This window comes from Cheilinus undulatus, linkage group 1 (genome assembly GCF_018320785.1).
Source record: "Cheilinus undulatus linkage group 1, ASM1832078v1, whole genome shotgun sequence".
In the NCBI taxonomy this organism is placed as follows: domain Eukaryota; kingdom Metazoa; phylum Chordata; class Actinopteri; order Labriformes; family Labridae; genus Cheilinus; species Cheilinus undulatus.
In genome coordinates, this window is record NC_054865.1 from 4,209,187 (window position 1) to 4,223,728 (window position 14,542).

Sequence of the window (14,542 nt, forward strand, 5' to 3'; positions counted from 1 at the left end):
TATGAATTGTTTGTAACCCTCTCCAAACTGATAGATGTCAGTGACTTTGTTTCTCATCTGTACTTGAATTTCTCTAGATGGTTCCATGATGTGTTGGAGATCTTTTAGCCTACTTCACTTTGTCAGACAGGTTCTATTTGAGGGATTTCTGGATTTTGCAGGTCTGATAAGCAATCAGGCCTGGTTGCAGCTAGTGAAATTTCAGAAAGGTTCTGCCCTTCCCACTTTCAGTGGCAGTTGCCCAGATGGATGTGAGATATATTCCATGCCATGGATATGTGGAGCAGTCTATCTGGTGTCAGGTTAGTAAGTTTGAGTATTCTATAAAACAGGAAAAGCAAATCATCCCACTTATTAACGGGTAAAATGTAAAATTCGAGTGCATTTCTTTGCATGATATAGTGTACATATATATAAAGGCACTAATATTAATCAAACAAAGCTGACCTATTTTAATATGCCAGTTTCCTTTGACATTTCATGTCTCAAAAATGACCTTCAACATGTATGTGTACTTCCTAAAGTGAAGGCTTTTAGTTGAAGTTGAGTTTGTCTGAAGTATAAACATCAGGGAAATCTGAGTTTGAACTGAGCGGGGAAGCCAAGGGGAAGGACAGTTCAAATCGTGGCTCAGGGTCTTCTGAAGGGACAGGGGAAGTTGGAGGGTCTGCCTGCTCTGCTGGAGCTGAAACCTCAGAATAAGCTGGGGGCACACTCACAGAGGGAGGATTGTGTATCAGTGTAGTCAGGTTATATGAAGGCAGAGTAGGGTTCTGTACATTCTGTACATTTAACTGTCATTTATTTTTCCAACAGGTCCATGATTTGAAGTTTCAAGCTCAGACTGCGGAAGAGAAGGAGGCTTGGATTAAAGCACTGAGCGATGGCATCAACCGAGCAAAGAACAAAATCTTTGATGAGGTAAACGTCCATGTAATTTTCACTCAGAACCCAGAGTGTTTATAATTTCAGTGAACTATTTCACTCTAGGTTTTCACATTTGCCAAACTACCAAAGATCACTGAATTGAACTTATAATAATTTATTATAATTCACAGGTGAAGATTGATGAGAGCTGTAATCTAGAGCATGTCACAAGAACAAGACCCAAAGGAAACCGTAACAGACGGCCACCAACCAGGATACACATGAAAGAGGTTGGCATGGTGCAGACAGGATTACATTTCATAATTCAATGTTTGTTTCTGGTAGATCTACCTGCTGAATCTAAAGGATTTCCACAGGGCAAAACAATGACTGGTTGGACAAACTCTGATCTGTTTTTATAGTCAAATGTGAGAGAAATGTTGACATACCAGGAATTTCACACCAAAAGAAGTATTTAGAAAAACCTCATACTGGTGAATCTTTACCATTAAAGCCTCATTACTGGTGAATCTTTACCATTAAAGCCTCATTACTGGTGAATCTTTACCATTAAAGCCTCATTACTGGTGAATCTTTACCATTAAAGCTGTTCGAGAGGTAAAAAAAAAAAAACCAACTAGCAGCATAGTTCAGCAGAGTCAGATGTCCTTATTAGCTTATCCCTCAGTCCATGCATACAACCATCCATCTATGCAGCCATCATCCATCTATGCATCGATGCATCCATCATACATCCATCCATCCATCTGTCCATCCATCCATCCATCTATGCAACCAACCATCCATGCATCCATCCATGCATACAACCATCCATTCTTCCATGGATCCATCTATACATCCATCCATCCATGCATCCATCCATCTATGCACCATTCATCCATCAATGCATCCATCCATTCATCCATGCATCCATCCATCCATCCATTCATCCATCCATCCATTGCTCCATCCATGCAACCATCCATCCATCTGTCCATCCATCCATCGATGCATCCATCAATGCATCCATCTGTCCATCCATCCATCCAACGATGCATCCATCAATGCATCCATCCATCCATCTGTCCATCCATCCATCCATCCATCCATCTATGCATCCAACCATCCATGCATCCATCCATGCATACAACCATCCATTCTTCCATGGATCCATCTATACATCCATCCATCCATGCACCATCCATCCATCAATGCATCCATCCATTCATCCATGCATCCATCCATCCATCCATGCACCATCCATCCATCAATGCATCCATCCATTCATCCATGCATCCATCCATCCATCCATGCATCCATCCATCCATCCATCCATTCATCCATCCATCCATTGCTCCATCCATGCATCCATCTATGCATCTATCCATTCATCCATGCATCCATCCATCCATCCATGCATCGATCCATCCATCCATTCATCCATCCATCCATTGCTCCATCCATGCATCCATCTATCCATCCATCCATCCATCTATACATCCATCCATCCATCCATCCATGCATACAACCATCCATCCATCCATGGATCCATCTATACATCCATCCATCCATCCATCCATGCATCCATTCATCCATTCACCATCCATCCATCAATGCATCCATCCATTCATCCATGCACCCATTCATCCATCCCTCCATCCATGCATCCATCTATGCATCCAACCATCCATGCATCCATCCATGCATACAACCATCCACCCATCCATGGATCCATCTATACATCCGTCCATCCAGTCATGCATCCATCCATCCATGCATCAATGAATCCATTATACATCCATCCACCTGACTGTCCCTGTGAGTGTGCAGGTTGCTTGGAAGTTTAGTTGTGCCCCATACTGTATATGCTGATGCCAGTTTTGGTCTGTGGCCTCTTTCCTGCATGTCACTCCCTACTCTCTCATCTCTGATTTGGACTTGATCCACTGTCTAGTCAATAAAGGCATGGAAGCCCCAAACAAAATCTTAAAAACTGCACATTAACAAACTGCTAACGTCACAGTTTAGCACCAGAAATGTTTGGATGTGATAGAAACTCCTATTTGAGACTGAGTTTTTATCATCTTTTACTGCATATCTCATTGTGATTGTTTTTCTGTGTAGGTTGCTGGTGTGTCCTCTGATGGTATCCTGCGACTGGATCTTGATCTTGAGAATGCTATAATGCCTAATGGGACCCATCACCTCAGTGTTGATGGCACTGAAAAAGATAAAACGCCAACGCCCTCATCTAATGATGGTGACACTGCATTTAAAGAGTCAGAGCAAACTCCTGAAGAAGAGACTCAGACCGAGCCACAGGTCAGTTCAGAGAAGAAGATCATCAAACCACCTATGCCCCCCATCAAAGAGGCCAAACCCAGTTCACCAACAGAGGACAAGCCTGAGAAGGAGGATGGCTCAGAGAAAAAGGTGAGTTATGCTTTTTGACCCTTTCATACAATGCTGAACTTCTACATATAACGGCTGCACAAAAAAATCACAATTTCATCTTTATCTCACTAGGAACTACGATGATGAAAAGTCAGACTTCATCACAATAAAACAGAAGGGTTTTTGTGTAAACAAGCATTACTTCCTCATTCTTCATGTGTACATTTAACACTCTCGCACCATTTTCAGGCATACAGTAAACTCAGGCCTGTTATAAGCCACCCTCAGATTAATTAGTGGTAGAAATAATTTATTTTCAATTCATCATAGAGTGACAATATTTTTAAACCTCCAAACAGGAGGAGCCCCTCTGAACAGTCTGAACAGTGTCTCAGCATTTACAAAATGTGATTATATAAGTCCAGGAAACACAAAACAAAGATTTCTGTGGTGTAATACAAGAAATTTGTTCTCTATGTGTTCTCTCAGTGTTTAATCGTCTAAGTCAATTCCCACCAAGCTTATTATAGCTATCTTAAACTAATAAAATAATCAAAACTAAAATGTAATAGTCATTTTAAATAACTGAAAACAAAATAAAAACAAGGCTTTACCAAAACAAAAACTACAAATTTATTGTGTACTTACCAGACGGATCATGCGTACTTTCACCGCTCACAAACATAAAAAAACTGTACCTTAATTCCAGCCAGGATTTCGAGTCTTTCCCGTGTTTTATGATTTTTGCTGCACCTGTAACGCATGCCAGGAGAGCCTGTTGGGGAGAGACAGCAAGACGGTATCAACAGACATCCGTGTTTTTTATTTTGTCTGAAGTCCTGTGATCACGCGAGATCGTAGGCAGGTCGGCAGGTGTGTGGTCTCCAGTGATCTGATAATCTGGCTGAGTTGTCTAGTGTGTGCGTTCAGAGTAATAAAAATGAAAAATCTTTGGCAATTGTCCTGAAGTCTGTGGTCTTTCACGGTTTTAAAATCGTTTCAGATTAAGAAATTGTCTAGTGTGTGGCCGGCCTAAGTCTCTGATATGATCATTCTCACATTTAAGGTCTTGAGTGGTGTTCAAAAATCAAATTTGAATGAATAAAATGAAGAGGAAAGAGTAGTCTGTTTTAAAATATATTTAGATAATTAAATAATAAAATATTTTACTTTCTCTGACCCTTTTGGGTCTCACCAGTGTTAATTTTGCCAACTGAAACTATGACCAAAAATGTCCATCGCTTTTTTCCCATGAGAAAAACTGGACTAAGACTAGCCAAAAACATATCTTTGATGGCTACACTGGCTAGACTCAGACTGTAGAGGGCAGTAATGTGCCAAAACTGCATAGTCTGTCGATTCAGAGGAAGAAGAAAAACAAGACGGCATGGTTACCGGCTTACAATCATAAAAATAAAAGTAAATGTTATGCTACAAAAAAGGCAAATAATCCATAGAATAACATTATATAGATAAAGCCCTCAATCTCACCCCTCAGCTCAACTCTCGGGAGAATTGGGACAGCCCTCTCATTTAGCGGGAAATCACATTTTGAGACTAAGGGTAAAGGGGAGGATTGGGATTCAGCCTAAAATTAAAAATAGCTGTCAAAATGAGCACTGGCTCTTACCTCAGACAAGTATCCATCTATCCATTTTCTATACCGCTCATCGAATTGGGGGCTGGAGTCTATCCCAGCTGGCATTGGGCGAGATGGGGAACACCCTGGGCTGTTCGCCGGTCAGTTGCAGGGCTGACATGTAAAGACAGACCACCAGGCACTCTCACACTCACACCTACGGCCAATTTAGAGTGATCAGTCAACCTAACGAGCATGTCTTTTGTGGTGAGAGGAAGCCAGAGTGCCCAGAGAGAACCCATGCATGTACAGGGAGAACATGCAAACTCTGCACAGAAAGGCCCTGACCGGGCAGCGAACCAGGGGCCTTCTTGTTAGGAGTCAACAGCGCTAACCCCTGCGCTGCCATGCTGCCCTGATTAGTATCCAATATGATTGAAAAAACCCCTAAAACTAACACTGATAAAAACCAAACTATAACGGAGCATCTGTGCATAATAGGAACTAAACTAAACCAACAAACCAGCTGTAAACACTTATCAAATCTGAACTAAAATAAAGTAAAAACAAAATAAGAATAAAAACAAATGAAAAATTCAACACTATTATAACCTTGGTTCCAATGATACTACTTTTAGGATGTCTAGATTTGATCACCTCCACGATTCACCGATTTAATTAATTTTCATTCAAGAAATTTCATTTCTTCTTGACGAGCGTTGACTATTGCTTTGGCTATCCTGGGGGTAGCTCCAGCATCCCCAGACCCCTCTCTGCAGCGTCCATATGGCCTTGTATGTTTGCATTTCCACTGAGGGTGAGGGAAAAAGGACTTGTGTACAGAAAACATCATTATTCATCGCCTGGTACTTTTTTAAAGTGATAAACTCAAGTTCATCTACATTGCTGTCTTCCTTTACAACATGAAATCCCATTTAGCTGACACCACTGAGTGATACACTCGAATGTGGTCCCAACTCCAAAATAAGGCTTCTCAATTTTAGTAAAAGGACAATTACAAATATTTTAATTGAAATTGAAGTCACAATTGGTAAACACAATGATTACTGGAGTTTACAAGATCTTCATCACATGCATTTATTGAACTTTAACATTAAGGGCACTTTGAAAAACATGCAATAAATGAAAGTAAAATATACATTTTCTAATTAAAAAAAAAGATGATTCTCATGGATAAACAAAAATAAATTAACAATTTTTTTTAAGTATAGGAGAGATACTCTTCTTTAAAATACAAAAAACAAGAGTTGAACATTTTCTACAAATGATAAAACCCATAAAACAAGCATGTTGTAAGTCCCAATAATTGTTAAATCACAGCTATCTTGTTTTCATAATCATTAGAATAGAGAATTGTGATCGGATCGATAATGGATTATTGCCCAGCACTACGCTGACATGGGGCTTGCAGACTGGTCAAACTGGGACATCTGGTCTCCCTAATTCAGGAGAAACATGTTTTAAATAGCCATAGTTAAGGCTAATATGGATGCTTTAATATCACTTTCTTTATCACTCTTTATATCATCATCACAGTATTGAAAATCTATCACACATCACATTTTTATCTCATTTGTACAAACCTAAAAAAAGCAAAAACTAAAATTCCAAAATTACACAATTATAATTTTAAGATTTGAGTTTTCACCTGTGTTTATGCCTACAGAAAGTATGTGCATCTATTTAATAACTTTCTCTTTTGTTTTTACATCACAATTATTACTGTAGAAAATACAGAGTAATGTTTCTTTCTGCAGCCATTGTTCAGCCCACTTAGGTATATCCTTCAATAAACACAGTCCATAAAATATGATTTCATGTTTTTTAGGTCCTAAAGCCACCCATGCCTCCTTCTAAAGAGGTCAAACCGAGTGTTTCCCCTAAAGAAGAAGCTTCGCAGGAGGAAAAAGCTGAGAAGATTCCCGAGAAGAGTCCAGATGCCAGGAAAAAGACTGGCCCACCGCCAACCCCTCCCAACAAACCCAGCACCAACAGCTCCACGAGCAACCTCACTGAGGCCTCAGAGTCCAGGCCAGACTCCCACCCTCCCACCCCTCCATCCAAAGAGAAGAAACCCTCCTGTCCTGCTAAGGAGGTGGGCTCAGAGGTTCAAGGCTCCACTGATGAGAGTGAGGAGAAGGCTGAGGAAAGCGAAGAAGAAGGAACAGCTGAGGCCGAGCCATCGATTTATAAAGAAGATGAGGATCCTGAGAGTCCCACTGCAGAACGTGTTTCTGAAGAAGACACAGAAGAAGCTGACCATGAGCCAAAAACATCTACAGAGCCAGTCGGACAGAGCCCGACTCCTCCGCTTGTCCCCAAGAAAAAGCCTGAAAAATCCCCTCCGCCTAATGATGATGAAAACCTCAATGCACCGCTGCATGATGCAAGAGATACCTCAGCAAACTCTCCTCAGACAGAAGAGGAACCACCCAAGAGTGGAGTCCCCACAGTGGTTGTCTCTCTGAACGACCCGGTCACTGACAGCCTCGGCCTGAGTCCACTGCTCGCTCACTTTCCTGGAGAGAAGAAAAAGAAGGCGGAGGAGAAGTCTGTGGACAGCGGTCAGCACTCAGACGATGACAGCGAAGCCTCTGGGAGTGAAGACACGCTGGCGGCTTCCACAGCTGCACTGAGAGGAAGTAACGCTGGCCTGGATGTGCTAGACGCCAGCGAGGACGACATTCAGGTGTCTGTTAGCCTGAGGCACCCACAGGTGGCGTCCAAGCCTCTGGTTCAATCAAAGGCATTTCCCTTTCGACGCTCAGTGCCCACTCCTCCTCTCAAACCCTCAGCCAAGGCACGATCAGCCTCTTTTGGGAATCTGCTGTCTGACTCTTCAGTCGGACAGCAGACCACAGCTGGAGCAGGAAGTAAAGCCACACCTGGAGATGATGTCATCAAACTGGAGGCCGAGGTGGCTCTGGAGATGGAGAAGACGCAGGAGCTCCTGAGCAAAGTGTCTGACGGGGGAGGCGACAAGGAGTTGAGGTCGGAAGATCTTCTCACCAAGGCCATGGAGAAGCTGAAGAAGGCTGACCATGTCCTCAGAGAGGCCAAGAAACTCACACCAGCCAAGAACTCAAGCTTCAGGAAGAGCTGGTGAAAGACATTTGTAGCAGATCGTCCAGGAAATGACCATTCACTAAACCTTTCTCCTCCACAGTGATCATTTATGATTATTCACAGCAACCCTGGAAGTTCAGAATCTCTGCATACTCTAACGTTTGTATGAGGCTTTGATATTTGATTTAAAAAGACTCCATCTTTAGTCTGTTTCTAATCCAGAACCACCAGAGCTAATAGGCTGATTGAACTGTGTCTTTCTGCTACAGTGAGCAATTACTAGCAATAGTGCAAGCACAGAACCATTCGAGTGTACAGGAACCATTCCAGTGCATATAGAAGACCATTATCTTTTACATCCCATGCATGCATAAGTGATCACGGTGACTGAGCAACATAGAGAGAGAGAGAGAGAGAGAGAGAGAGAAAGAGGGAGACAGTGTGTTAATGTTACCCATGAAACACCAAAACTCTAATTATCACCAGACAGCTGAACTTAAACACAACCACCTGCTAAGTATTTGAAGCAATAACACATACTGTAGAAAATATCTGTTTTCTTGCCTTGAAAACAGACACTGAAGGAGATATCTGTCATCTTGGATTGCTCCTGACTTCTCATGGAGTCACTGGCTGCTGCCTCCGGCTGTATCACAAATGCTAGTGGTGCAGTGTTGTGGTCGACTAAACCTTTATAGTTCATTAATATGAGGGTTTTACATTCATAGTGCTGTGGAAAAGTATTTGCCCCGTCTTGATCATCAAACACAATTTTTAAATCAGACAAAGATAACCAGAGTAAATACAGGAGTCAGTTTTTAAATGTCAGTGAGTCTTGCATGTCACTGTGGAGGAATTTTGGCCCACTCTTCTTTGCAGAATTGTTCTCATTCAGCCACACTGAAAGGTTTTCGAGCATGAATTGCCTTAATCGACCAGGCGACTCTAAAACCTTCAGTTGACTTGCTGGCACTCAAGTGTGCTTGACCTCGAGGTCATGAACTGATGGCCAGATATTCTCCAGAATTTTCTGGTAAAGAGCAACATTCATGGCCCCATCAATTACGGCAGGTAGTCCAGGTCCTGAAACAGCAAGGCAACCCATCATTCTACCGTGGTCTGATGTTCTTCTGAGGTAATACTGTGTCAGTTTTACTCCAGATGATATGGGATGCACACCTTCCAAAAGGTCAAACCGAATCCTCAGGATGTTTCTAGTCAAATGTGAGACAAGCCTTATGACGATGCCATTTTTGCCCAGTCTCTTTTTTACTGTTGAATCGTGACCTCTGACCTTAACTGACACAAGTGAGGCCTGCAGGTCTTTAGATGTTGTTCTGGGTTCTTTTGGGACCTCCTGGATGAGTTGTCCATGCGGTCTTGGAGTCATTTTGACAGGCCGGCACTCCTGGGAAGGTTCACTGTTGTTCCAAGTTTTTTCCATTTGTGGATAATGGCTCTGACCGTGGTTTGCTGGAGTTCCAAAGTCTTAGAAATGTCTTTGTAACCCTTTCCAGACTGATAGACATCAATGACTTTGTTTTTCATTTGTTCTTGAAATTTAGAAATGAGTAGTCAGTCAGCTTTGGGTATTGTTTGGGTCTTTTTCTGATACCAGTGCCGAGTCAGTACTTTTATACGAATGAAAGCTGTCTGGGTATCATAAATGATTTGTAGAAATATCTTTGTACGGTACCGATCGACCATGGGAACGGAAGAGGAACCCAATGCAACTTAACACAAAAATCACACAAATTCCATAACGCATCTCTTGCCTTTCATTGGGACGACTCTGCTGAAGGTGGCAGTGCTGTTTGATTAGTGGTAGAGTGGTAGAGGGAGTAAGACAATGATTGTCTGCTGGCATGATGGCTGTTAAGATCACTGTTCAACTCTCCAGAGGGGCCGTGGGACTAACTGATTGAAACACCTGCAAAAGCTGATTACCACCTCACAACCCTGATGGCTTTTTGCGGCCCATGGGTCTGCAAGGTTGACTTGCGAGGGAGTTTTACTAACAACTTTGGGATTTCTTCACCAAGTGCTTCTTCTTTCAGTAGAGCACAAGAATCTTATTTCCCTGTTGCACATTAGGGGAAATCACAGAGAAATATATCCATTTATTTTAGAAAAGCAGCTTGGATCAGCTCTAGCCTCTGTTGATCTAAAGGAGGGAGTGGAATAGAGACTAGACTGATGGATGGAGTATGAGATATTTCTACTTAATGCCAGTTTAATAAGAGTATCAGTGTTCTTATGCATATCAGTCTGTGACAGCATCATAGTGTAAAAGTTATGGCATGACTTTACATCATTCAGTTTAACCACATGAGACCATAAAGGGATATATGAAGGTTTTTAATGGAAGACAATAGTAGTAAAATAGTAACGCAGCATTTCTGGAGAAAAGTATCAGCATGCATGTGAGACAGAATGTTCTAAAATGAGCAGTGTGTGGTTGTGACTCAGCCTGTACATGCACCTCTGAAGGCCAGCAGATGTCACTGTTTGCTATATTTTTAGATTGACTTTCTCAGCACAGATAGAGAAGAAAGCCCCGCAGTGTTACATGGCTTTTTCTACTCCTCACTTTACATCACCGGAGACTTTCTCTGCATAAAATCAGCGTTCAGCCTTTATCCTTCTGGTTTTTAAAGAAAATACTGCTCTATGATTCAGGACAGCATTTTAGTCTAATTGTGAAGCTAAGGTTAGCCTAGCTGACTGATTGTCATTGAAGCAGGCCAGATTAATGCTAGAAATGGCATAAAGGGGACAGGGTTTAGTGAGCGGTCTGTGAATGGACTCAGCAATGATGACAGAAGTCTCTTATTGTTGATGGTTGTGCAGCACATTTAACTGTTTGCTCATTATTAACTATGTGCAATTATTTCTCCTTCTACTTTCTCTGCAGCTTAACGTAAAGCCTAATTTCTGCTCATGCATCTAGCATTTTCAAGGAAATTTACTTGAAAAAAAATCAAGAATTGATAATAATATGAACAAGCAATGCTGTCATTATATGCAATGAGAGAATGCAAAAATGTATTAACAGCAAATTATGAAAAAAAAAACCTTTTAATAGTCTAGTTTGTGGATTGAAGAAGCTTGTTCTGTTCCAGTTACATGTCTTTTTTGCTGGCAGATTGTATAAGGGAATTTTATTGTACATTTTTTGTATGTTTATTACGGAAGCCCCCTGAGGACATGCATCTACACATTTTATTTTACTGTGATAACATGCAGAAATATACTGCATTCACACTGTCATTTTTTTCTCTGTTTATCTGAGATTTAATCTTTCCCATTAATTAGTCACCTCAAACTCGCAGAAAAGGCTCTCTTGCAGGTCGTTAAAGAGGGCAAACATGACCTGACTGAAAAGTATAATCCAGTTTTATTTCTCATTGAATTAATAGGAAATACTCTTGAAAGAGGCTGTTGAATGATGGCCGTGAATAGCAGCAGCTGAATTCCTACAAGAGTTTTAGGCCCTGTCCAAACGGAGACCAAAATGATATATTGCCGTTTCGTTTTGAAAAAGTTTTCTGTGAAGACGGGATTGTTTCAGAAAATAACCATGTAAGCACAGGACCACTGAAATTGACTGAAAACACTGTAGTGCATATGCCAAGCCTGTATGTGGCGCTGTATTGCTGCCACAGAAATGCACCAAAAGAGAGGAGACCACAGAAAACTGACACAAACTTTTTTCTAGTTGCCCTTCTGGTTGTTGTCTGTGTTGGATTTAGGAACATATGGTGTATGTGTTTCGCGGTGGTGGTAAAGGAGCATCAGATTTTGCTGTAAAAGCCATAACAAGCTCAGTAGCTTCTGCAGCACGAACACAATCCTGTTACCCGCCATTGTTGTTTGGCCAGACCCGCACAGGCAACTTAAGAGAGCTATGCTATGTGTGACGTAATAGTTTCAAGAAAGATGCGGTTGGCCGTCCACACGGAGACGAAATGGTAGTCATTTACAGATTTGTGCACTCTGGGACCCATTTTAAGAAAGTAACATTTACAGTCACCCAAAACCCTGTTTCCATGTGGATGAAACGCCGATTTGACGATAAGCTTTTGCGCATACTCCTGAACTCATCTCCATGTGGACGGGGCCTTGCCTCAGCTGGGATTTCTGTGTACCTATAAAAGGTGTATGAAAAATTTACCTCAAAAAAACAGAGCAAATATCTTTTTTTCCCTGTGAATATGCCTGGGATATAATAAGTACATTTTGTTTGTTATTTATATCCTTGTTTTGGGAGAACAACACTTTTCCTATAAGTTCATTTTTAAATCGTGAGAAAACAAGTTGAATTAGTCTATAATCACAGGAAACCAGCATAATTCTCCTGAGGTAACAAGGTAAAAGTCCAGATCCTGAGAAAACACCTGAAAGGCCCTGGCTTTCAGAAGAGTAAAATAAGAATGTATGGATGTATGTCCTCTCAGGGCTTCTGTACTTTATCTCAGCTGTTGCTGTTTATGTTGAGGGAGATGTACCAGCATAGCTCAGGAGTTTTCTAAGAGTAATCCTTTCAGTCTAATTATGTGAATAAAATAAGAGTATTAAAAAACTGCAGTTTTATTGTTATTAATAATACGATGTTATTGCTGATATTCTGGACTAAATAGCACATAAAGCTCTCACTAACACACTTATGGTCATTGCTCATGTTAATTATGTTCACTGAGAGATGAAGCATGAACTCATGAAGGGTTCTTCTGTTTTACTTCAGTGCTTTGTTAAATTTAAGTATTTTCAGACTATTGAAAACACATTATGGCCTGTAGAGTATCAAAGACATTTTTAACATTAGATGTAATTTTGTACCCTGATTAAATTTTTATGGTCCAAATAAACAAAGGGAAACTGTGTGTTCTTTTGTGTCTTTATATTGTCTTATCGTTTTAATTTTCTCATGAGTGATGTTCCTCTTTACTGTATGACAAAAGTCATAGCTTTGGGATTGAAATCTGCATTTCACAGTTTTGAAACTTTGCTGAGAGGAAGATGATTTTTGTTCACCTTTGAGACAGGTTGAACTTAAATTTAGTGCTAAATAATAATCACTGCCAAGTAAGAGAAGATTACAGCAGTTTTTATTTTCAAAGCTTGTACTGATAAAGTTTTATAACAGTTTAAAGAGATGGGAGAAAGTTTGAGTCTTTAAACACTACTGTTTTTGAGTTGCTGGATTGTTGCTGGATTTGTTTCACACATCCATCTGGAAAACCTCTCAAAGACAGCGTTTGGGAAAGGGCAAAGCCTTTGAAAAAAAAATCTCAGAGGGGGATTAAATGAACATCCTGTCACATCTTTATGGGCCAATCAGAGCAAGAAAAAAACATGACGTAGCCGCTATTGAGCTGTGCCCCTACCACACGGTTGCCAGGTCTGCGCGTTTCCTGTGGAATTGGGCTACCCTTTTACGTACTACCGCAGGTAGATATTTTTGTCCGCGGGTTGAGCAGAACACATCAATAGTATAATGTTCTTTAAGTGCTCTGTTAAATAATTCTCATTATCTAAATGGAATACCTAATTTTAACATAAATAGGTTTTGTGTTTTGTCCCATATTTTGACATTTTAAAGTCATGATTTTTAGAATTGTATTCATTTTTTGACCTTTTAAAGTAATGTTTTTTTTTTATTTTATCTCAAATATTGACCTTTAAACTCATGATTTTTTTTTTAAATCGTATCTCATATGTTGACATTGAAAACTCCTGATTTTATCATTTTATATCTTATTTTGACCTTGAAAACTCTTAATTGTGAATTTTATCTCATATTTTGACCTTTGAAACTCATGAATTTGAATTTATTTATTACTTTAACTGTTAAAATCATGATTTTAATTTTAGACTTTTTTTTAAATCTCAAAATCATTTATCATCAATCTTACGTTTTGTTTCCCCCCTATAATTCGTTAGCGGTGAAGCAGAGGTTGACAGTTCATGGGAAATTTGGACCCAGTTAGGCCCTCAGGTTAGACCCAAATTCAGGATTCGGCCCCTGCTGTGATTGAGTCTGACATCCCTGCCTAAAGGCCAATAAGATATTCTTTAAACAGAGCTCAAAGTTATCATAAATATGGTCCAACACAAAGCAGCAGTTACTTGACTTGGACTTGCAAAAATGACTTGTGTACATCTCTGGCCAGTCATGTCATATTTGATATGTGATTTGTGAGACCTCAGTTTAATCAACAGTATCAGTAATTTCCTTAAAAACCTTTTGTGCACAATCTGATAAATAATAAAAATGCCCTCCAGTTGTAACAACAAACGCCTGATGTATCAAATGTGATACCAAAAACATATATGTAAAAACTGTAGGCATTTTTTTCTTTTTTGGATTTCGGTTGAAGGTTAAATAAACAACTCATTCTTGGTAAGTATTTGAGGTATCAGACTTTACAGAGTCGAATAACTTTGCTCTGAGGATTCATTTATGGCTCTCAAGCGTGACAGAGAATGATGGGAATAACATCTTTTGCATAGGGCAAGAAGTGCATGCTTTACGTGTGCCATTTCCTAATTGAATATTTGACTCATTAGTTGTCTGCACATAAATTAAAGGCTGTCTCTATGGCAGGGGAACGG

At 40.3% G+C, this 14,542-nt stretch overlaps 1 protein-coding gene across 1 annotated transcript in view; it reads left to right on the plus strand.

Moving 5' to 3' along the window:
• Nucleotides 1–9,263, plus strand: part of plekho2 (pleckstrin homology domain containing, family O member 2) — a 68,304-nt gene extending 59,041 nt beyond the window's left edge. The window contains exons 4-7 of the mRNA XM_041788387.1: nt 817–921; nt 1,059–1,157; nt 2,992–3,300; nt 6,690–9,263. Of these exons, the coding sequence (XP_041644321.1) occupies nt 817–921; nt 1,059–1,157; nt 2,992–3,300; nt 6,690–7,967 (1,791 nt within the window). The 3' untranslated portion in view covers nt 7,968–9,263. The remainder of the gene's footprint in view (nt 1–816; nt 922–1,058; nt 1,158–2,991; nt 3,301–6,689) is intronic.
• The last annotated feature ends 5,279 nt before the right edge of the window (nt 9,264–14,542 follow it).